At 41.9% G+C, this 23,237-nt stretch overlaps 2 protein-coding genes across 2 annotated transcripts in view; one reads left to right on the top strand and one right to left on the bottom strand.

Moving 5' to 3' along the window:
- Positions 1 to 23,237, top strand: part of LOC109896789 (synapsin-3) — a 121,733-nt gene that overhangs the window by 52,209 nt on the left and 46,287 nt on the right. The window lies entirely within an intron of this gene.
- LOC109896790 (metalloproteinase inhibitor 3-like) lies at positions 639 to 20,550 on the bottom strand. The gene is made up of 5 exons (XM_020491145.2): positions 20,238 to 20,550; positions 11,414 to 11,496; positions 10,339 to 10,450; positions 6,888 to 7,009; positions 639 to 3,336 (listed from the first exon to the last, which is right to left on the bottom strand). Exons 1-5 carry the CDS (start codon positions 20,365 to 20,367, stop codon positions 3,139 to 3,141), a joined length of 645 nt encoding a protein of 214 aa, XP_020346734.1. The 5' UTR covers positions 20,368 to 20,550; the 3' UTR covers positions 639 to 3,138.

Genomic DNA, 23,237 nt, shown 5'->3' with positions numbered 1-23,237 from the left:
TGCATAATGCCCAACTTCATATTCTCTGGTGGTAGCTTCCAATCCCCGTCAGTTGAGTTTATGGTACTTCAAGCAGCGAAAACACAGACCACTTAAAGAATGTTGTCCTCATAGTAGTCGTAACAATTATTTTGTTATGTCTCAGTGCAACACTATGGGCATCACAACACTAAACCCCATAGATCTTAGAGACAGTGGCAGTTAAGTAGGCTTAAGGTTGCTCCAAACTCAAGTGTAGCAGCTGGGCATTTTTTTATTAACATATTTTCTAGGCCAATGCCAAACAGGTGGGATTGATTAGTGTCTTAGTGAGTGCCCTGTTGGCGCTTGCTACCACGTTATCAACAATTTATTATGGTATTTATAAAGCTATATTTAATGTGTGTTAACTATTTACTGGTGTAATCTAACGGATGCAAAGTTGAATGTGCAAGTTGGAACAATTCTGTGTAATTCCATTACGTAGTGTAGCTCCTGACGAGACAGATTTGTTTTATGATATCACAAAGATATTGCTATAAAGGTCAGGTCCAAATTTGCCTTGTGACTGTGATAAAATACTGAGCTTGAATCATGACCTAGTGTGCTACTTTCAGTTCAAGAAATCAACAGCACAAGAATCGATGCAAACTCTTATAGTCCATTTTTCATTAAATCTTTTTATTATAAAAATATAAAACACAGAAATGAAGTCAAAGGTTTCTGCAACCCCTACAAGGAAACGTTCGCTCACCCCCCTTTTTTAGGAATCAGTGTATACACACACGGTACACAGCCTTTTGCCAGCTTCCTTTTTAATGCTCTCTGGATCGACTTGACCAAGTGTTTCTGTGTTAAGCAGACAGTATATTTACACAAACATGAACCACAAAAAAAAATACAGATGCAGAGATGCCAAGGCCAAAGAGAGTGAACCTTGCAAAACCAGTTGAGGGAGATTTGGTAGAGGGAAACAACTCTAGACTGACAACCAGAGAAGTGTGTCAATGAAGGCTGAACATACAGAGGAAACCTTCCCAGTATTCTTACTAAAGGATGGAGTGGATGGATCTACATCTTCTGGGACTATCGGGCTACACTCATTGAGCCCACCATTCTCTCAATGCTAAACCAGTTCTACTTTTAACTATCTGAGGTGAACAAAAACAGTGCTGCTGATGTGGAACGTTGAGGCTTTCGTGATATCGCTGTGGCATAGGACCACTATCAGACTACTGAGGATCTGCCTCTGGATTGCGTTTCAAGCTCAGCCAAGGCCTGGAGGAGGTGTCAACAGAAGCTCAGCAGTGGGGAAACCTGATGAGACGGATGTACCTCCTCTCCTTTTGAAATGGTCGCAAATGTCGAATTCGGCATTGTTTTGATATAATTTTCTGTTCTACATTGTTGAATGATATAAAGAACGCTGACTTTCTGTAAATATAGTGCCTGAAATAATTGCATTTCATGTAAGAAGTGCCTTGTGGAGGAGGCAAGATTTAATTTGAGTTCCTCACATAATAGATTACATGTATAATAAATTGACTGACTATATTTGAGTGGATTTCCTTCTAAACCTGGCATGTCAGGGCTGTTACTCTATTCTGTTCAACACCAACTTGGCATGGCCTTTTCTGAACATAATGGAAAAGTGGGCATAGCTGCGAGACTGGGCATAGACTTCTCACTCCTGCTGAGGCATCTCTGTTTCTGACGGAATGGACTGAAGATACTGAACTGGAAAACTCAAAGTAGAAGAGTTTAGTGACAATAGTGTTATTTTCATCAGTTTCATCTGAAATAGTTAAAATACTTACAAAAATGGAGTATACATTTTTGAAAACACTTTGTCTGAAACATCTGCTTTAAACTCTGATGCAGTGAAAAAAATTCCTTACCTCGTGAGAACCAGAAGGAGAACTGTGATTGGACAAAAGTACCATCATTCAAAATCTGCTGAAGGCGGATCTAACACAGAACTAACATTAAGTCAATGCTTTACAAACACAATTTGGGATTCTGGTCCTTCATGATAGCCAAACAGGGTATTGATGGTAATACAGTTTTGGCCAGATAAAGATGTATATCTATATTTGCTATTGTAGTAGGATGTTTGTAGTATTTGCATGGATACTGTCTGATTTGACAAACACCGATAAATACATCTACTACAGAGGTTTCGGTCGAGTCAACTGTTCATTATTTTGTAACATCATATACAGCAACAAAAAAATTAAATAACTTGCATTCATGTCTCTGCGAAAGATTTAAGAATTCCCTGTGCTTGAGCTGTAAGGGTCATTCTTAGTTGTGGTTAGAGACCAATATAGCTATACTCAACTCATCGTCCGATATCAGCAACGCATTCATATAGTGTGATCTGCTAAATGACTAAAATGTAAATGCAATTTAATACAACCAAGAATAAACTTTTACAGTGCAAGCAGTCAGGGTGGCAAAGATGACATCATTTATATAAATAGACGTGTTGACAGTATAAACTGTGAACATATACACTTTTGTGTGATTTTCAAAATCATTGTTAAATATCTATTGTGTGACTGGAGGAAGAGTGCTTTTCTGAGGTCATACCTCGTGTTGGCATTATTCTTGTACTGGTGACAATGTGTCTGGTTACTGTGCATAACTTGTGTTGAGAATAACATTGTTGCAGGAGCTTTGTTGATACTGTTTGCACGCCATACTTTAATATTAGGATCATTTTCAACCATTATGGATTGCTTGAAACTGCAGCGCTGAAATGCCATCCCACCCTTATAAGCCTTAGGATGGTTTGAAAAAGGTATTGCTTTTTAGAGGGCCATTGTTATTGCATTCTGAAGAAAGTCTAATTTCTGCTCATTGATAGCTCGTGAAATGTAGGAAAAGGAAGGTGGGAGAAACTGAAATGTACAGCATGAAACAAAAAAGGTATTTTTTACATCAGAAGTGCTACTTCTATGAGACAGCCAGGCACTGATTTATTTTAGTAGTTGTATATTTCGTCAGAGGGCGTGGGAGTGTTCGCTCAGGGCCAGTACTGTACGTTTTAAAAGTTCTGTAATACTCTTGTTGACGAGGGGAGTTGTGGAGTTTGGGAAAGGTGAGGATGAGAAGAAACTCAGTTGCTATGGTTTGGGGCTTGGTTGTGGTTTACACTCAGGGGTCGGTGGAGTTGATGGTGGTTTTGTCACGGCTGGCCATCCCCCGGTACCAGCTGCAGTAGCCCTCTTTCTGCTGGATACAGGCGTAGTGCCGGGACTGGTAGCCGGGGTAGCCGAAGTGGGACAGCATGTCCGTCCACAGGCACTCGTTCTTTGAGGTCACAAAGCAGGGCAGGTAGTGGCAGGGCTTAATCTACAGAGGGAAGAAGCGAAACTACAGATGTAGCCTTAAAGCAGGAACATTTTATCGAGTAATGCTACAGCATACTGGTGAAGGCTCACTGTGTTTTACAGTTCGTCTTGAATATGAAGTTCAATTGTATCCTTTTTGATTAACAAAAATTCTGATTTAGGGTATGTGACAGATTTTTAGGATATGTTTCATTTTCTGTGAATTGTTTTTAAATATTGACCAATTCAAAGCACAGTGAGTCTACATTCAGCAGTAAATGAACAAGGCCAAGACAGAATTAGCATTTCAGGAAAAGGTGAAGCAATGCATAATCTTATACACAATACTTCATTTGTGGAGAATAAGATATTGATTAGGAGAAAGTGATTTAAGTATAAATCCCTCCAGATAATTGGGTCGAATCAGCAAAGGGTGAGTGAGTCAAGTTCTTTTTTGTAATTGATTATATTTAGAAACTCTAATGCATTTTATACTCCTTGCTCGACAGCAGGGGTGGGCAATTGGTGTCACAGTTTAGCCCCAGCTAACACACCCTGAATCCATTAATCACCTAATCATGATCTTTAGTTTAGAATGCAATTTGATTATTCAGCTGTGTTTGCTAGGGATGGAGAACAAGTTTGACACCAATCAGGCCCTCTGACTGGAATTTCCCACCCTTGCTCTACAGGATGAATGAAATATACTTTCCGGTACATAAGCCAGTGGAGTTCAAAGATTCATTTAATTGCTAGCCTCAAATGAAAGTCCCCTACTTAGTTTGTAGTTTTCCCAAAGGGAATAGAGGAGAGAACCAAAGGGGGCAGAAATCTGTATTGCACTGCAATTCCGTCAACATCCTTTAAACTTTTCATTTCCTTCTCACATAGGGCATTCGGAAAGTATTTAGACCAATGGACTTTTTCCACATTACAGCCTTAATCTAAAATTGATTTAAAAAATAAATTGAAGCATTGAAGGTCCCCAAGAACATAGTGGCCTCCATTATTCTTAAAGTTGTTTGGAACCTCCTAGAGCTGGCCGCCGGCCAAACTGAGCAAATCGGGCATTGGTCATGGAGGTGACCAAGAACCTAATTGGTCACTGACGGAGGTCCAGCGTTCCTCTGTGGAGATGGGAGAATCTTCCAGAAAGACGAGCATCTCTGCAGCACTCCACCAATTAGGCCTTTATGGTTGAGTGGCCAGATAGAAGCGACTCCTCAGTAAAAGGCACATGAAAGCCCGCTTGGAGTTTGCCAAAAGGCACCTAAAGGACTATGAGAAACAAGAACTTTGGCCTGAGTACCAAGCGTCACGTCTGGAGGAAACCTGACACCATCCCTACGGTGAAGCATGGTGGTGGCAGCATCATGCTGTGGGGATGTTTTTAAGCAGCAGGGACTGGGAGAATAGTCAGGATTGAGGGAAAGATGAACGGAGCAAGGTACAGAGAGATCCTCAGACTGGGGACGAAGGTTCACCTTCCAACAGGACAACAACCCTAAGCACACTTGGCCCTATTTACTAGTACTTGGCCCTATTTTTATTTTTTAACCTTAGTCTGTACCTGCGGCCAGAGGGAAGGAGCTGGAATTCAGGGTGGAGTGGATGGGAAGAGTCAACTGCAATTTTATTCGCCTTATGGAGGGCTCTGCCCAGGTAGAGAGATGAGTTCTTGCTGTTGCTGCCCCATTATTTTTCTGCAAGTCCTGACTATCTTACCCAACCTATTTCTGTGCAACTTTGATAGGACAAGTATTGTGTGTAGGTTGATGAGGGGGGAAAAAACTGTAATCCATTTTAAAATAAGCCTCTAAGATAACAAAATGTGGAAAAAGTCAAGGGGTCTGAATACTTTCCGAATGCACCGTATAGCCTGCCAAATGTCTTTAAAGGTGAAAAATTTGAAACTGACAAAATACTCTGTTTTAGAGAAATCCAAAGAGGTGTTTCAGTAAAGGCTATGTGTACTGTAATGAACGAGTCAGAGGAATCTACAGCAGAGAGCTTGAGGAATATGGGTTAAGCTGAACGCATTCTTTATGGTGCAAGCATTTTCTGTGAAGTTTATCTGGTTCTGGTGTTCATAGGGCTGTTATGGACAGTTGGCTTTTTAATCATTTACTGACACCAATGGTTTCTTTATGCACTGCAGTGTATTATTTTCACATGCTTCCTGCATTCCTTAGCTGTAAATCATCTTTTGTTGAAGAATGCAAAGGATGACAAACTGGTTTTAATGATTTTGGCGGGAGCGTCGGTGAAGTGTGACGTTCGCACTCTAGGAGATTCTTGCACTTGATATAAAACCACAGATGGCTGTGTCTGCACTGCCTGTGTCTGACTTGTCTTCTCAGACAGTAAGCATGCTGGTTCATAGGGGTTCACACAATGAGGTGTTGTGTTCTAGCTATAGGATGCTGCTACACAAGTGTTTTTGTTTTTTTCCCCCCGATTTTTTTAAGATTACAGTTGAACTGAAATAAGCAATAAACTAAAAAAAACGCTTCTACCATGGCGATGCTGACTTGCCATGTTTGGTCACAGTCATACATTCCCCTCCACTGTTCTGTGTTGGCCTCAGACTCACTGTACGTCTAACGTGTCTTAACATTACAACCCTTTCTGCAGTTTGGGTGTGAGCAGTTTGAAAGGTGTTAGCCGGCATTTGGACTGTGTAGCTACTCCGGTCTCCTGTCTGGCAATGCACTTATTGCTGGTGACGGGATCCGGTGATGGGCAGACCAGATGGTGTGTCTGGAGCCATGCAGTACAGTAGGATATTTATGAGCCTGGATTGGAGCTGCACAGGAGCAGGTACACATAAAGGGGATCCGTCCCAGCGCGGAATTCAGGCTTTGGAATAACAGGGAAAGTGATTCCGGTGTAGTTAAATGTAATAACTCAAAGATCATTCTAAATCTCTTTTCTCTCTCCTTGTCTTTCCTTCTCTCTTCACTTCCATTCATGGATGTGTATTATCCGTTCTGATGCCAAAATGGAAAGGGGACAGCTAAAAGCTTACATTATATCAGTCAGCCACTGTCAGGAATTTAAAAGTATGTCCCTACAATCAGAAAAGTTACAATAACATAATCAAAATGATTTGGTATATATTTTGATAGTCATTCTTGTATTGTACTACACTTAAGGATAGAGGGAAACATTTTAAATGGTTTGGCAATGATTTCATAATTGGTTGCAGTTATCAGCATAATCTATTTGACCCAATATATGCAAGGCCACTAAAGCAATTATTATGGTCATAAAATGAACACAACCAATATCCGATATCTAATAACATATGGAGATTATGAAGTGCCTTGTCATTTTCTGTGGTAAGATGTCTTCTAGATGGAGGAACAGAGATGCTCAGAGCAGGATGGTATGCTTTGCAGTAAGCAGGGTATTCTGCCTGCCTCTGCCCCTCTTTTTGGCTCCTACTCCTCCATCTTGGCTCTGCTGCTGTTGGGTTGCTTTAGCTTCCTTATACATATCCATCTTATCCATATTCTCCCCGGGAGCCACTTCATCCATATTCTCCCTGAGAGCGCAGTTGTTGCCACTCACCCTGCAGTTGCAGCCCAGCTGGTAGCGGTGGTTGATGCCCTTCTTCTGGGCCAGCGAGAGGCGCTCCCATGGCTGGTTGAAATTACACAGCCCGGTGTAGACCTTGCCGTCAAACACGCGGCCTGAGGGGGAGAGAGGGTTGGTTACAGATCAGCTTTTGTTATGCATTACATCATTCAGGATTTTTTTTCTTCCATGACTTAGAAAACATTCATTACAATGGTTTGTTTGTTTGTTTCCCCAAAAAACAGACTGAAAAACAATTCATGTCATATTCCCAAATGCCATGGGAGAGAGTCAGATGTCCAAAGAGTCAGATGTCATTCTTAGCCTATTTTTGGCTAATTGTATAAATTGCCATACCTCGCCTAGCATAAATACACCAGTCAAGCAAGTGGTCCAAAGCGTTTGAACTATGGTAAGACCATCTTGTACAGTAGGTCCCATATTAAACCAACACCCCTATTTCAGAATTCCCAAAAGGTTTTCTAACTTCTATTTATATGTTTCTATTAGGCTTCTATTTTTAGGTTAGGTAGGTTCACCCTACACTGTAGCCCACCAGCTAGCACTCAAACAGCATGGTTGTTTGTAACAGTGTATCTATCCATTGCCAGTGCTACACTGTCCTGTTATCACACACTGAGCTGAAAGCTGGCAAACACACAACTCTTAGAACGACTTCCATATGGATTATTGGCGTCTATGGCAAAGTTATTAGACAATGGTGAGAGCGGCATTAGCCTGTTCCTAAATTGTTGTTGGTAAGACAGCACAAGCAGATCTGGGACCAGGCTAGTGCGGCATCCCTCTTCAAAGCTAATCAGGTGGCCGTGCTCTCACTCTGGGTTGATCAAAGCTCAACCCGTGGAGCTAATCTATTAGGCCTTGACGTATTTAACATGGCTGTAATTGAGTCCTGATACAGTATGACCCAAGACCCAATTACAGGCTCACTCCCCAAACCAGAGCTAGAGCTGCTGCCTGGCCTGGATGACTGTGATGTCATCACCCAGCCACAATAAACACACACTTGTGTTACCGGTGTGATTTCCTTATGTTTCATTGGCTTCGTAGGGAATGTTTACAGGTTTGGGACGTAGTGATGGAAACATTCAACACACAGCTAAACAGTATGGCGGCCTTAGGTCTCACTAAACTGCTCTCCAACTTCATAGCAACTCATAGGTTCAGAGACAGTTTCAATCTACAAGCCATCGGACTGCCAAACACTTGAATTGGACTGACCACTTGCGCTGACTCTCCACACCTTAGCACACACCCACACTGACATACTCCACACACACACAATTGAAGTCGGAAGTTTACATACAGCTTAGCCAAATACATTTAAACTCCGTTTTTCACAATTACTGACATTTAATCCTAGTAAATATTCCCTGTCTTAGGTCAGTTAGGATCACCACTTTATTTTAAGAATGTGAAATGTCAGAACAATAGTAGAGAATGAATTATTTCAGCTTTTGTTTCTTTCATCACATTCCCAGTGGGTCAGAAGTTTACATACACTCAATTAGTATTTGGTAGCATTGCCTTTTAAATTGTTTAACTTCCACCAGCTTACCACAATAAGTTGGGTGAATTCTGGCCCATTCCTCCTGACAGAGCTGGTGTAACTGAGTCGGGTTTGTAGGCCTCCTTGCTCGCACACGCTTTTTCAGTTCTGCCAACAGATTTTCTATAGAATTGAGGTCAGGGCTTTGTGGTGGCCACTCCAATACCTTGACTTTGTTGTCCTTTAGCCATGTTGCCACAACTTTGGAAGTATGCTTGGGGTCATTGTCTATTTGTAAAAATCCATTTGTGACCAAGATTTAACTTCCTGACTGATGTCTTGAGATGTTGCTTCAATCTAACCAACTAATATTTTGTTCTCGTGATGCCATCTATTTTGTGAAGTGCACCAGTCCCTCCTGCAGCAAAGCATCCCCACAACATGATGCTGCCACCCCCGTGCTTCACGATTGGGATGGTGTTCTTCAGCTTGCATGCCTCCCCCTTTTTCTTCCAAACATAATGATAGTCATTATGGCCAAACAGTTATATTTTTGTTTCATCAGACCAGAGGACATTTCTCCAAAAAGTATGATCTTTGTCCCCATGTGCAGTTGCAAACCGTAGTCTGGCTTTTTTATGGCGGTTTTGGAGCAGTGGCTTCTTCCTTGCTGAGCGACCTTTCAGGTTATCGATATAGGACTCGTTTTACTGTGGATATAGATACTTTTGTAACTGTTTCCTTCAGCATCTTCAAGGTCCCATGCTGCTGTTCTGGGCTTGATTTGCACTTTTCGCATCAAAGTACGTTCATTTCTAGGAGACAGAACGCGTCTCCTTCGGTATGAAGGCTGCGTGCAGTTTATACTTGCGTACTATTGTTTGTACAGATGAACTTGGTACCTTCAGGCATTTGGAAATTTCTCCCAAGGATGAACCAGACTTTTTCTGAGGTCTTTACTGATTTCTTTTGATTTTCCCATGATGTCAAGCAAAGAGGCACTGAGTGTGAAGGTAGGCCTTGAAATGCATCCACAGGTACACCTCCAATTGACTCAAACAACAATGTCAATTAGCTTCTAAAGCATGACACCATTTTCTGGAATTTTCCAAGCTATTTAAAGGCACAGTCAACTTAGTGTATGTATACTTCTGACCCACTAGAATTATAAGTGAAATAATCTGTCTAAACAATTGTTGGAAAAATTACTTGTCATGCACACAGTAGATGTCTGAACCAACTTGCCAAAACTATAGTTGGTTAACAATACATTTGTAGAGTGGTTGAAAAATGGGTTTTAATGAGGCAACCTAAGTGTATGTAAACTTCCGACTTCAACTGTGCATTCATGTAAGGTAGCATTTCGTTGGATGGTGTATCCTGTACATACAACTAATGAATTGAAGTTGAACTTGATAAATGCCTTCCTGCACTGGAAATGCCAGACCTTCTCGCTAGAACTGTTCATTATAAGAGAGGAGAGAAAGTTCTGCTGTTTACGCCCCAAAGGAGAAGGAAATGCTTAAAAAAATAAGCCCCCCCCCGCCTCTTTCGTCTCTCACAGACGCGAGGTTATATATAGTGGGAAAGTTTGTCAGAGCAGTCAAGAAGTCTTCAGGGAGGAGGGGGTTGCATTTAAACAAAACAAAAAACTGGGGCTGCTGTTAGCAACGCTGCCATTGTTGTGGGACGTGCTGCAGAGAGGGAGTTAGGGAAATAGGCCTGGGAGAACAAGCTGGCATCAACTCCACTGATGTGCTTGCTTGCCTCGCTAATTTGTTTTTGGTAATGTGCTCCCGAGGCAGCTCGTGAGGCTGTTTTTTATTGCTTATTAATAGCTCTTAATGGAAAGACATTGTTTCTGGCACCACCATGACAACTGTGCAGCCCGCCAAGTACAGATCAGTGGTACTGTATGGTGGAATATTGACTCACCTGTGATAAGATACTGGTACTTGTTGATGTCGAACTTGACTCCACACAAACTCTCAGATGCATCTGTGTAGATGTGCTGAACGTGCTGCATTTTGTTGAATCCTTTGTACATCTGCAAAACAGACCATGACAAACAGTATGTCATAACGATTATAATCTGGAATGAAGAGAACACCTCTGGCACTTGTTCTTGCTTCTGACGCAACTGGATTTATTGAGTTCTCGAAGTTGTCAGGATTCCACAACAATAAACAAGAGCAGTATAATGATATTGCTTCCAATATTTCAGTGTAGTAGAGGAAGAGGCCACTGATGCTATCATTTAACCACATGAAAATGAACATAATTACAGGACATAATGAAGACGTGACTTTGGGGTTGAACCGTGGGTCCACCCATTGAGTTCAGGTGCGGGGAACACAAACGCTGCCGGACAAAGTAAATGTTTGCCCTGGGATTTGTTGTGTTTGGTCCGTCGTGATTTATTTGTCTGGGAACAACAGGAAATCCCTGTTTAGACACTGCTATTCTTGGAAATAACAGGACAAGCCGTGAAAGAGGCGAGCCATTGGGACCTAAAACGGGGGATTTCTGGGAAAATGTTTCTAGGGGCAACAAAGCCCACTCTTCATGATTTATTTACTGAGGCGCTTGTCTTTAGGCCATTACGACTACGTTGGATTCCTTTGGCCAAACAAATATTCAAACACACTTAACTTGGATTAGCCAAACCTTCTTGCCACAGGGCCAAGCTTTAAAGGTGATGATGAAAACAATGTCTAATCCTCTAACATACTCTTGTGGCACTTAATGGAAAAGCTTGGCCATTTCACAGCATCTGTGAACTCATGTTTTGGTTATAAGAATTAGGGATTGCACTATAACTTAAGTGATACTGCTGCAGTTGCGTAGTCATACACTTATCATTTTAGTAGGCCTACAGTGTTAGAACTGGTCTCCTAGTTTCAAAGCCTATGAACTTGTTAGTGATTCTTATAGCCTTGTGTGGTTATGCTCTTCAAGGTATGGGCCAGATTATGAAAAACTCGGGCTGAATGATGCGATGACGGCTTACCTTCATCTGTTTGACCGTGTAACGCATGGTGCCAAAAGGCCCGTCCTTCAGTAACTTCTTGCCCACCACTTTGGCACGGATCACTGTAGACAGAAGACACAAGCACAGAATTAGTCAATTTTGCAATGGACAGAGATTGGAAATCCTCTAGCTGCCAAATCCAGCATATTGGATAATTTCCTGTATTTAGGTCACATCAGAGCAAGTATTGTCCCTGTCCATGACACCTGGAGCCAGGCTGATGTTTGTGTGAGCATCAAAAAGAGGAGCCTAAATACAGTAGTAAGTCCAATGTGTTCAACATATCACCCTTACAGATGCTTTAGCTAGAAGTACCTCCCGATTAGGACCCTAGAATGCATTGGGCTGCTCATTTGCTTTTCCAAAGCCTATTTAAAACCCAGCCCCTAGAGGAGAGACCCATGGAAGATTTTGGAAGGGTTTGGCTCAGTTTATAATCTATTAATTTATTTTTATGGATTGCTCCTGCTTGGCAAACAAGTCCAATGGAAGGCTAGGGTCTAGCATTTGAATTTGACTAAGGCCAAAGCAGTTCTTCAGGACAGTGAAAATGTGGCCACAGCTTTACTACTACCTCCCTTCTGCCTTATCCTTGTATCGTAAAACCATGCGTCTCCACTGTTTTATACAACCTCCTTTCTTTACATTCAGCACAGGGCGGAAAAAGATCTTATCAGTGCTGCTCACCCTCATGTAAACAGCGGCTAGGGGACACAGTTTGGCTGTGGAATCACCTTGTTTGCTTTCGCTCCTTTTAAAGTAAGTGGGGTCCATTGTGAGGGGGAAATCGGCTTACGAGCGAGGTCTCATTTAGGCTAGTGAATCAGGGGCACCCCAGAGTACTTGTATCAGCGCTCTGGGGCCCCCCGGGGGAGAATGGGTAGTGAAAGGGTAGTCCACATGCAGGCGCAGTCGACTTGAGTCAAGTTCACCTGCTCCCCGCAGCCTGACAGCCACAGACATAACTAATGGTGGGGATGTTTATCTTTCCTCTCCGGAATGTTCTTTCTACATTCCTTTGAGGTTCACATTCTCGAGGTTGTGAGGGGGGAGAAAAGGGAAGCGTGTCTCACTCCTCTAGATAGAGTGAAGAAGGGATGTACTGTAACATCTCTTATAGCGTCATAGTATGTATTTAAGTCCCAGACACAAAGGGAGTCTAAAGGACAAGCAGTAATTGTGGTGGTTGATGAATAGAAAAGTATCCTAGAAGATGCCGGTGAGGTGACATCAACACCTTCAATGGAGCTCACATTTTCACCTGCCAGTTTAGAATGACTAGAGCATCAGCCATCCAATTTGATAGCTTCTACATCCATGTAGAAGGCATCGATTATGTTCTCCTTGTGTTTTTGGTGACTTTTTTTGAGCCAATGTACCCAAGGACATCTGCTCTATTAATCTATCAACTCGCATATTATGAGCCTCAAAGCATTGTGCAAGTTACCTAACCAGTCTCTGCTATGCAGCGTCAAATGGATGGTACTTTCACTGATGTAATTGTATGGGGCAAAGGCACTATTACTGTGGAATGTGAATATATGAAACATTATGCTACTCTGATCCCTCCTTATGTGATGTTGATGCACTGATCCCTCAAACCATTTTCAGAAGCCAGTAGCCGAAAACCTGCCTTCCCCTTAAAACCTAAACTCCATTGCAAAGACGGCTTTCCCCACCCAAAACGATAAGACTCCAACTCCAAAGAGCTTTGCGTTGAGCCTTCAACTGTTATTAGGCGTAGGAGTCATAGGTCATGTCGCTGAACAAGAGTCCAACAGTAACACCAAACGCTCTTTGAGGCGGGATACGCTCGCCACTGGGCGGGCAACCACTAATTGGGTGGTGCTGAAGTCATTGCCTGGTGGAATGTGTGATAGGCCGCAGCTGCTGGTGAGACCAAGGATTTGTGTTATTCCCTACAGCGACCCTTTTGACCTCCAAGGGAAGGTCCCTGAGTAGATCAGAATGCTAGCTATATTTACTCCTGACCACCGAGTTCTTTCAATATGCCTCTTCAGGCTAGGTCTGGTCCCCAGTGTCAGAAATGACCAAATTGTGAGTGTTTATGTAATCCAATTCTAAGCCCAAGCACTGCATAAGATATCCACCTGATCAGTACTGGTTTGTTTAGCTGTAAACGGCACTGCAGCTAGACGTCTCTTGCAGCTCTAGAGTGTGTGCCCCCTGTCCTCTCTCTGTGTGTGCTGCAACACACAAATAGCAATTACAGGCGAGTGCTATTCTCCTGTTTCTGCCGCATGCATATTAATGTTTTGCAGTGGATTTGACATACATTCCCAGTAGAAAGTAAATTGATTTTTCTTAATAAGGAGAAGTAACTGGGGTATGACAGAGAAAGTAATTGAATTAATTTAGCACAGTATCTCTTCCCCGACGCATGGGATTACTAAACATTCAAATGCTAATTGCAACACGAGTGGGAATGTAATTCAATCAAGCAGTTTAAACCTCCTCCTGCTTTCCATTTTGCCTGTGAATCTTGTGAGGCACCTCAGGCTAAATTGCGATTGCAGCAAACAGATTGCGTGATGAGGGAAAAGGTTGAAATAGATGGTCATATGAAGAGGGGAAGAATAGGGGGAAATAATGTGGTTGTGTATAACCAGAGTTGTGAACTGTGTGTGTGGTGATAAGCGAGGGAGAGCGAGACTGATTCTGAACATGATCTGAGTGTGCGGGGGGGAAACGATGCTACTTAGTATGACACACTCACTGAGTGCTCCACTCAAAAAAGAAACCACTCTTAAGTGCTCTTCCTCTTTTTCGAGCTGACCACACCCGTAGTGAGATTATACTTGACCTGAATAGAAAAGTAATGTCCGCACCAGTTCACCGACGAGATGGAAGCAACTTAACCAACGTGTGTAGGTCTGATTTAAAAATATATGCACTATATAGGGAACAGGGTACTATTTCAGAAGCAGTCATGGACTACACTGGTGATTTTTGAAGTTAAGCGGTCTGTAGAAAAGGGATGGCTTAAACGCTCTATGCCTGTCTAACAGGGTGTACATGTCAAACATTCAGGGAATCTTGCACCTCTTGACCTGTTTTAACAGGAAGGAACACTGGCCTTATGGAATGAAGCGGCTTTGAATGCACCGAGCTGATCCCAAATGACGTAATGTTCCTCATAATATGGGACCATCTATGCCCTCTGCCAGTTGGGAAGAGCATAGTAGAGAATAGGATTGGTTTTTGCATTATTGCAACCTATAGTAACTGTAGCTCATTGCTTCCCTCGCCAGGTCTCCCAAGAGAAAGGACAGGGTAACTTGAGGACCTCCCTCCTCACCACTCTGAGAACTAGCTTACACCAGGCTAAACTACTGTACATGGTTCTCCAAGGTTATTATCCCAGGCCAAGTCACACTTACCCACAGCAGTAATCTTCTATATTGAATCGGTGCATGGTACGAGATTGTAAAGGTCTGCTCCTGACACCTCAGCTCCTTGGGATATTAAACACCAGGGCCAAAGTGTAGCTAGGGCCAACCGAAACGCTAATCTGCTGCATGAAAAGCTTTAGAAAAACAGCCTTCCCCTGTTCCAATGTGAATGGGCTGTTTCAGCCCAGTAGGTCTGCTGTGCACCAAAAGTAATCTCTCTGTCTCTGTCCGTATGCAGCAAGAAAAGAAAGAATTGTCAGGAAATGGTTGACTGTCTAGAAATGCAAGGAAGGGTTCATTGCGAGAACGTATATCAGCTGACCTAGTTAAACTCCTTACGTTGATTGCAAAGTTACCCTCGGGTTATTTGGAGTTGGTATTTGACATGTTTTTTTCCACTTTGTTGTACCCTAATTTCCTCAATTCAGAATGTCTATCTGATACATCTATTAGAGCTGGTGCTGCTAGTTATTATGGAGCAGGGCCTACGAAACAACGGGAGGCTTTGAACTCAACTCTGGCTCTTAAAATTGGGATGATTGATTGTTCTACAGTGTCACCTTTGAAATTGATAGTGGAAATTAGTCCCTCTCCTCACTCAGCGTTACACCTGAGGGGAGCTTAAGGTCATCATTTGTGTTTTAATCCACATCTAGATATTCACTGTGTGTGTTAACCATAGCCGTTTGACCATAGTCCTCAAATAAGTTAGCTGCCAAAAACCCTTGGGCTATTTTAGATTTAGCTTTAGTCCTTAATACCTTTTTAGTCTTAATCACATTTGTCATTTCGTCCTTCGTTAGTTATCAGTCGATTTTAAAATTCAGGACAATTTTTGTCTAGTTAGGTCAGTGCATTTTTTTTCTCTATTAAATAATGAATATTTAAGCTACCTAACTTCCATCATGTGCACATTCAGATAGCCTTGGCCAACTAGGCCTCTATCCCCTGGTATACCTTAGATGGCAACGTTGATATTGTGGTAGATTGTATCCAATGCCAAACATAATTAACCATATAGGCAATAAAGCCTTGGCTACAGGTGAAACAATTTACAGCTCTGATTTTCTGCCCATCACAACCGTAAAGGGGATAAATAAGTGGTTTAAGGGTAATAAGGGGAGAATTTGAGCTTTAAAAAAATGCCAGAAGTATTACTGTACTCCTAATATTCAACGAATAGCATTTGTTTTTACCATTGGGGGGGAAGCAACCGCAACTCGCATTTATAGACCACTGTGCGAGAGCGGCAACAGAGATGAATGAATAACAGCGCGCATGGGAAAATGGAGCTTCTGATGTCAGAGAAAAAAATAGCCTACATAAGTAAGAGTAAACATTGAGTGTTTACATTCACACTAATTAAATTTTAAACTGATTATAGTAAAAGCCTGAGTATGGCATTCGTCATGTAAACACCTTGTCTTAATCAGCATGAGGCCATAATTGAAGTAGGCATACACTGATTAAAACACCTGGTTTTCTGAGCAATATTTTGAATGATAAGGACATGAAAACAGCTTAATCGGCGTTCCAGTGGTGTATTTGATCTGCGCATGTGCCTGCACCAGGTAGTGCAAGCTTCCCTTTTATGCGACTGAAGTGAGTTCAGAAAAACTGAAAGTTTACATCTAAATAGTTCTCACATACAAACTTTACAATGGATTCGGAAAGTATTCAGACCCTTGACCTTGTCCACATTTTGTTACGTTACAGCCTTATTCTAAAATGTAGGATTTTTATTTATTTAATCAATCTACACACAATACCCCAGTATTCAGAACCTTTGATATGAGACTGTTTCCATTGATCAGCCATGAGATGTTTCTATAACTTGATTGGAGTCCAACTGTGGTTAATTAAGTTGATTTGGAAAGGCACACACCTGTCAATGTAAAATCCCACAGTTGACAGTGCATGTCAGAGTAAAAATCAAGCAATGAGGTCGATGGAATTGTCCATAGAGTTCAGAGACAGGATTGTATCAAGGCACAGATCTGGGGAAGGGTACCAAAACGTTTCTGCAGCATTGACGGTTCCCAAGAACACATTGGCCACCATTCTTAAATTGAAGAAGTTTGGAACCACCAAGAGGTGGCCTCCTGGCCAAACTGAGCAATCGGGGGAGAAGGGCATTGGTCAGGGAGGTTACAAAGAACCCGATGGTCACTCTGACAGAGCTACAGAGTTCCTTTGTAGAGATGGGAGAACCTTCCAGATGGACAACCATCTATGCAGCACCAATCAGGCCTTCTAGTTGAAGTTAGTTACAAGTCAAGTGTCTAGGATTCACATCAGTTCAGAAGATTGACGAGTGACTGAAGTGATTGCCTGGAGCTGTGTGAGAGAGCTCAATCAGACTGCGGAACTGAAATATGTGAATTCTGCCAATGAGAGGATAGCATGAAATATTCTGCATGCATGCTTGGAATTGGACAAAACTGATGAAAATTTGCTCCATGTCAAATTAAATGTCACAGGGAATTCTCATCACATTTGTCAACTAAAATTAAAAGTAATTTGTAATAGTTCGTTTTTTCCTCCCAGGGCATCTCGTCTCGTAAACAGCCTTTGTTGAAAGTAATGTTCATATGAAATGGGGGGGGGGGGAAGATGAGGATAAATGCACATTTTATAACTCATATCTGTCATAAGGAATATTTTGTAGGTATAGATCTGCATACAGTATGTTTAAGGGTTTTTTGAAACTAAGGTTTATCAAAGGTGACATTTTCTTAAAACATTCATCAAACCCCAGTGAAGTGATGCAATGCAAGGCCATATGAAGCTTTTGGAACTGCGTTTCGTCCCAGAAAATGGACTTGTGCTTTTTTGGACAAGACTGCAGCACATGTTTGTTTGGACATGCCCAGGGGACACAAATCAGAATATCCATCTTAACTATAGGTGTTGCCAGGAGATAACTGTTATCCTTCACTATCCAAAAACATAATGTTCATGCCAAACTTCATTTCCAGTTGGCTTACAACACAAGAGCTATTGGAATTTTACATGTGAAATCTTGCCTAAAGATGTCATCAGTTGCATAATAATTATGCAATAGTCATAAGCTTACATGTTCATGATAACTGCACTAAAGCTCTATCCTAACAGAAGTCCAACACTATCTTCATTTACTGTCTAACTGAATGCAATAGCCTTCATTATTGCTCAATGAGCTGAAGATGGGTATAAGGTTAAATAAATGGGGGGGGGGGGGTGTAAGTGTGCATGTTACTCCCATAGAATTATCTCAAGCTTTTTCCATGGCCAATTGTCCCACTTGTGAAAAATAGCTCAACAGTTGTCATCTACATGATGAAATGTGATCCTGGCTTTGGCATTATGGCATGTTTACAGTGTTATGTTTTATCGGGACTACTGTGACACAGTCCCTTGCAATGGGAGGGAAGAGGCATCCCTAGTTCTGTGCACGCTACAGGCATTTGTGGCGTACTTCTGGCTGAACCAAGACCTTGGAAATGGAATTTGGAGCACTTGCAGCCATTAAAACCAGGCCTAGGTTCTGGCCCACTAGGCTCCACTCCTTGCCAATGAGATGAGCCAATTTAGGGGACATGACAGGGTGACACTAACATTTGTACTACCATCTTCAACACAATGGAACCAGGTCACTAACTAGCATAAGCCACAATAATTATAATTAAATAAGAGGCGATGCTCATCGATGCTGAGGAAATGTTTGCATAAATATGTTGGTGTTTGACATGAATGGTCAACCTGCCGTGTGTGTGTGTGTGTGTGTGTGTGTGTGTGAGGGTATTATTTTTAAACTGTTGCCATATGTTGAAAAGTACACATCGCTTTCTCTCCTCTGACCTCGTCAGGCTTCAGTCATAGTTCACTGGCTGGACTAGGGATCACTGCAGAAAAAAACATGACATCATAGTTGGAAGACTCCACCCATGGAACAGATCTGATGTCCACTTCTCCTCCGCTCCGAGGCATTGGACCACTCTTTGCTACACTAACTGACGTTTGATGGCTGTGTCTGACAAAGGTGTGTGTGTGTGTGTGTGTGTGTGTGTGTGTGTGTGGTGGATGACTGGTCAAACCCACTCTGCCTGCTGCCAGCAGTTCCGTTCCACAATACAAGAGAGCTGCACACAGTTGTCCTAATACCGTATATATAGCAGTGGACTCCTCTCTTTAACTCTACCTTCTCCCTCCTGCTTTAGACCCCCACAACACTAATTATTGCTCATGCTTATCAAATAATCCCTTACTCCTTTTCAGGAATGAGTCTCCTGCAGCAACAACGGAGCGCCAGGACCCACCTGGTCTTAACAAGTGTTATCCAATAACACTGCTCAGGTTGGACTGGCATTCCTCGATAACAACAGCTGAGTTAATGTTATTCTGGCATAGCCTGTGCATGCATGACCCAGTGGTAGGTACAACAAGCTTTACAAAGCCACCCTCAGAGCAGGAGGCCAAAGAAATCTCTGCTACAAGTGGGTCTGAGGACCAGCCCCAAAAGAAAATATACCTGGTATCAACACATAAAATACCAGTGCACCTAAGTCAATAACCAATACTTATTATACCAATATCAAATGCGTGAATGGAATGAATCAGCCCCCTTTTTGGAAAGTAAACATGTGCTTTCATAGAAGAGCACAAACACTTGAAGGGCAATGCTATACCAATAGGACTGTAGCATTAACAAGTTGATTGCAATAGCACTTGCTTAACATTCCTAGCTAAGTCTTGGCTCTTACATCTTATGGAAAGCCCAACCGAACAGAAGAGCATCCAAGAACAGTAGCTAGTCTCCACTTCAAATCTGCCATTGGTAATCTCCACACATGGGTGCAATATTCAGTCAGCAGTAAAAAACCCTTGGCTGGCTACTGTCTGCCTGTTCTGTTTTGGTTTATTGCTCAGCAAGTGGTCATTTAGCTCTGAAAGACATGATCAGTGGGACCTGTTTCCATGGATACCGTTCCCATTTAACTCTTCCCTCTCATCTGAGCAAGGGGAAATAAAGTAATGCTTCCTCTCTCTTGACTCACTCATTTGAGAGATGACGCATTTATTTAGACTACTCAGAAAGCGTGCTGTTGTAGTAAACCGTTAGCCTACGAGCCATCTGATACTTGCAAACTGGAATATTCTGACAGTCTGTTTTTAAATGGGCTTTTAGGTTTAGGTGATGGTTCCATTTCATGCATAACTTTGTTTGGCAGAGATTTACCCATTACTGTAGGTCCCACAAAGTTGCATTATACTAACAACAGTTTCTTATTGAAATATAGTCCATGTATGCAGAATATCACAAAACCACTGCAAACATACATTTCAATAGAGAAAATATGTTAGTTGGCATAACATAAAAGACATATGTGGCCACAAACCATACGACTTACCTATGTCAGAGTTGCAGTACGCATCTTGCGGGTGCGACAGAGCACACGAGCAAGCCTCTGTGAGTTGATAAATCTGAAGGCTGCTGAACACGAACAACAAGCTGAGCAGTTGGTGACAGAGGGACTGCATTTTTAGTGCGTAAAATCTCCCTCGCTGTCTTTACTTTACAACAAAAAAGTTATGTCGCCGAATAGTTATTCAAAGTCTGTCCCGAGTTGAGCTCTTGTCTGCTTCAGTGGTATGTCCAACTGTACTCTCCCGTATTGCCTGTCACTGGGTCTCCGAGCGCGAGTCACAAATTACATATAGTGCGCGAGACGCTGGAACACCACCCACCTCGCCAGATTTCGCGGCACGACAGCCAATCACGACTCGAGCCGTCGATGATGTCAGCAAAGAATAACAGATGCATGACATATTGGAATTGACCTGACAATGAATTGACTTTACAATATTATTTCCCCCCTTTTCACGTTTGTCAGCCCTGAAACATTCCAGTCTGAGTAAAAAACCGCTGGAAATTGCTAATTGAATGGAAAACCATATTATAAAAACTTTTATTTAACTAGGCAAGTCAGTTAAGAACAAATTCTTATTTACAATGATGGCCAAACCCAGACAACGCTGGGGCAATTGTGCACCGCCCTATGGGACTCCCAATCACGGTTGGATGTGATACAGCCTGGATTTGAACCAGGGACTGTAGTGATGCCCGTATAAGCCTGATGTAATGTTTCATACATACAATGAGCATTTATTTATCATAATTAATGGGAGACGTGCCACTTGTTTTTATGTTGTTATTACCATGTTTTGTTCATGTTAACAGTGAAACCGCAACATGTACAAATGTAGGTTTCCTTTGGGTGTATCAGAAAGACATGGTTTTGTGGTTTTTCCAGGCTCACCACTAAATGTCCATTTATTTTCGGTGAACTTCTGTAGCATTTTCTGGTCAGTGATCAAAGCTCAATTCTAGGCAGTAATGAACTTCATTTGTTTACACCATACCTTTTCATATAGTTCAAAAAAACTTGGACTCTAGACAGTTTTGCACCTGTTGTATAAAACTGTGTATGCTTATGAATACACCTCTGTGAGAACCACAGAACCCTTTTATACCTTTTGAAAAATCACTTCTGCGTATTGGCATGAGTCTCACTCACAACCAGCCTCATTTTCAAAAGCTTCTCATGCTGAAGTTGACAGAGAGAAGTGTTTTTCAAGTGACCCAGTGTATGTGCTGGTAAAATCCTTCACGCTAGCTACAATTTCTAGAATTAGACAAATTAAGTTTAATCCGTTTTTTCTCGCCTCTGTGTTTTTATGTAAGGGGTCAGGAACCTGAGTGGAGATATCGCTGTGTGTGGAGGCTGATCTGTGGAGAGTTGAGAGATTTATATAACAAAGCCAGAGTAATCCCAGGCTACTGAACTATGACCCTATAGCCCCTCTCATGATCAGCTTTTAGAACGCTCTCTGTTAACCTCAATAGGAACAGGCCCAGCAGGCAAGGCTGTTGGAAAGTACATAATTACAATAAGCTAACAACCCAGAACTGGTCAAGTATGTTTCTTTTTTGAGTTTTTCTACCTTTAGGTTATGTGGACCATAAAAACATGTGGTGTGTGCAACAGTGTATCACATGCAGAAGGCCTTTGTCTGTCTGTCTGTTTAGTTTAACAACAGTAAAGGACGTAATTGTTGGCAAAGTGTGTGTCATACGCAGATCATGTTGTGACTGTACAATAAGGGGCACACTGCAAATAAATATTCTATTAATTTATTATTACAGAATTATACAGTTTCCTGATCACTATTTCCTATATAATCAACCTGTGTTTGTTCAGGAGGGCATGTACAGTATGTATACCCTGGAAATTCTTGGTATCCTTCCTCTAAACCAAGGGGGGGCACTTCAATCTGGCCCGTGAGACATTACATTTTTTTTAAACTATAAAATATATCTATATATATCTATATACACTACTGTTCAAAAGTTTGTGGTCACTTAGAAATGTCCTTGTTTTTGAAAGAAAAGCACACCAGTCTCAATGTCAACAGTGAAGAGGCGACTCCGGGATGCTGGCCTTCTAGGCAGAGTTGCAAAGAAAAAGCCATATCTCAGACTGGCCAATAAAAAGGAAAGATTAAGATGTGCAAAGAACACACACTGGACAGAGGAATTCTGCCTAGAAGGCCAGCATCCCAGAGTCGCCTCTTCACTGTTGACGTTGAGACTGGTGTTTTGCTGGTACTATTTAATGAAGCTGCCAGTTGAGGACTTGAGGTTTCTCAAACTAGACACTAATGTACTTGTCCTCTAGCTCAGTTGTGCACCGGGGCCTCCCACTCTTTCTATTCTGGTTAGAGCCAGTTTGTGCTGTTCTGTGACGGGAGTAGTGTACATCGTTGTATGAGATCTTCAGTTTCTTGGCAATTTGTTGCATGGAATAGCCTTCATTTCTCATAACAAGAATAGACTGATGAGTTTCAGAAGAAAGTTATTTGTTTCTGGACATTTTAAGCCTGTATTCAAACCCACAAATGCTGACGCTCCAGATACTCAACTAGTCTAAAGAAGGTCAGTTTTATTGCTTATTTCATCAGGACAACAGTTTTCAGCTGTGCTAACATAATTGCAAAAGGGTTTTCTAATGATCAGTTAGCCTTTTAAAATTATAAACTTGGATTAGCTAACACAATGTGCCATTGGATCACAGGAGTGATGGTTGCTGATAATGGGCCTACACTGTATTTCTGATACATTTGATGTGACCCCAAACTTTTGAACGGTAATGTATATAGATATATTTTTTTACACCCTTTTTTCTCCCCAATTTCGATGTATCCAATTGGTAGTTATAGTCTTGCCCCATCGCTGCAACTTCCGTATGGACTCAGGAGAGGCGAAGGTCGAGAGCCATGTATCCTCCGAAACACGACCCAGCCAAGTCGTAACTGCTTCAAGACACACTGCCCGCTTAACCCGGAAACCA

Source organism: Oncorhynchus kisutch, linkage group LG9 (genome assembly GCF_002021735.2).
Source record: "Oncorhynchus kisutch isolate 150728-3 linkage group LG9, Okis_V2, whole genome shotgun sequence".
Classification (NCBI taxonomy): Eukaryota; Metazoa; Chordata; class Actinopteri; order Salmoniformes; family Salmonidae; genus Oncorhynchus; species Oncorhynchus kisutch.
The sequence above is the reverse complement of the archived record's forward strand: the minus strand, read 5'-3'. Positions and strand labels throughout refer to the sequence as shown.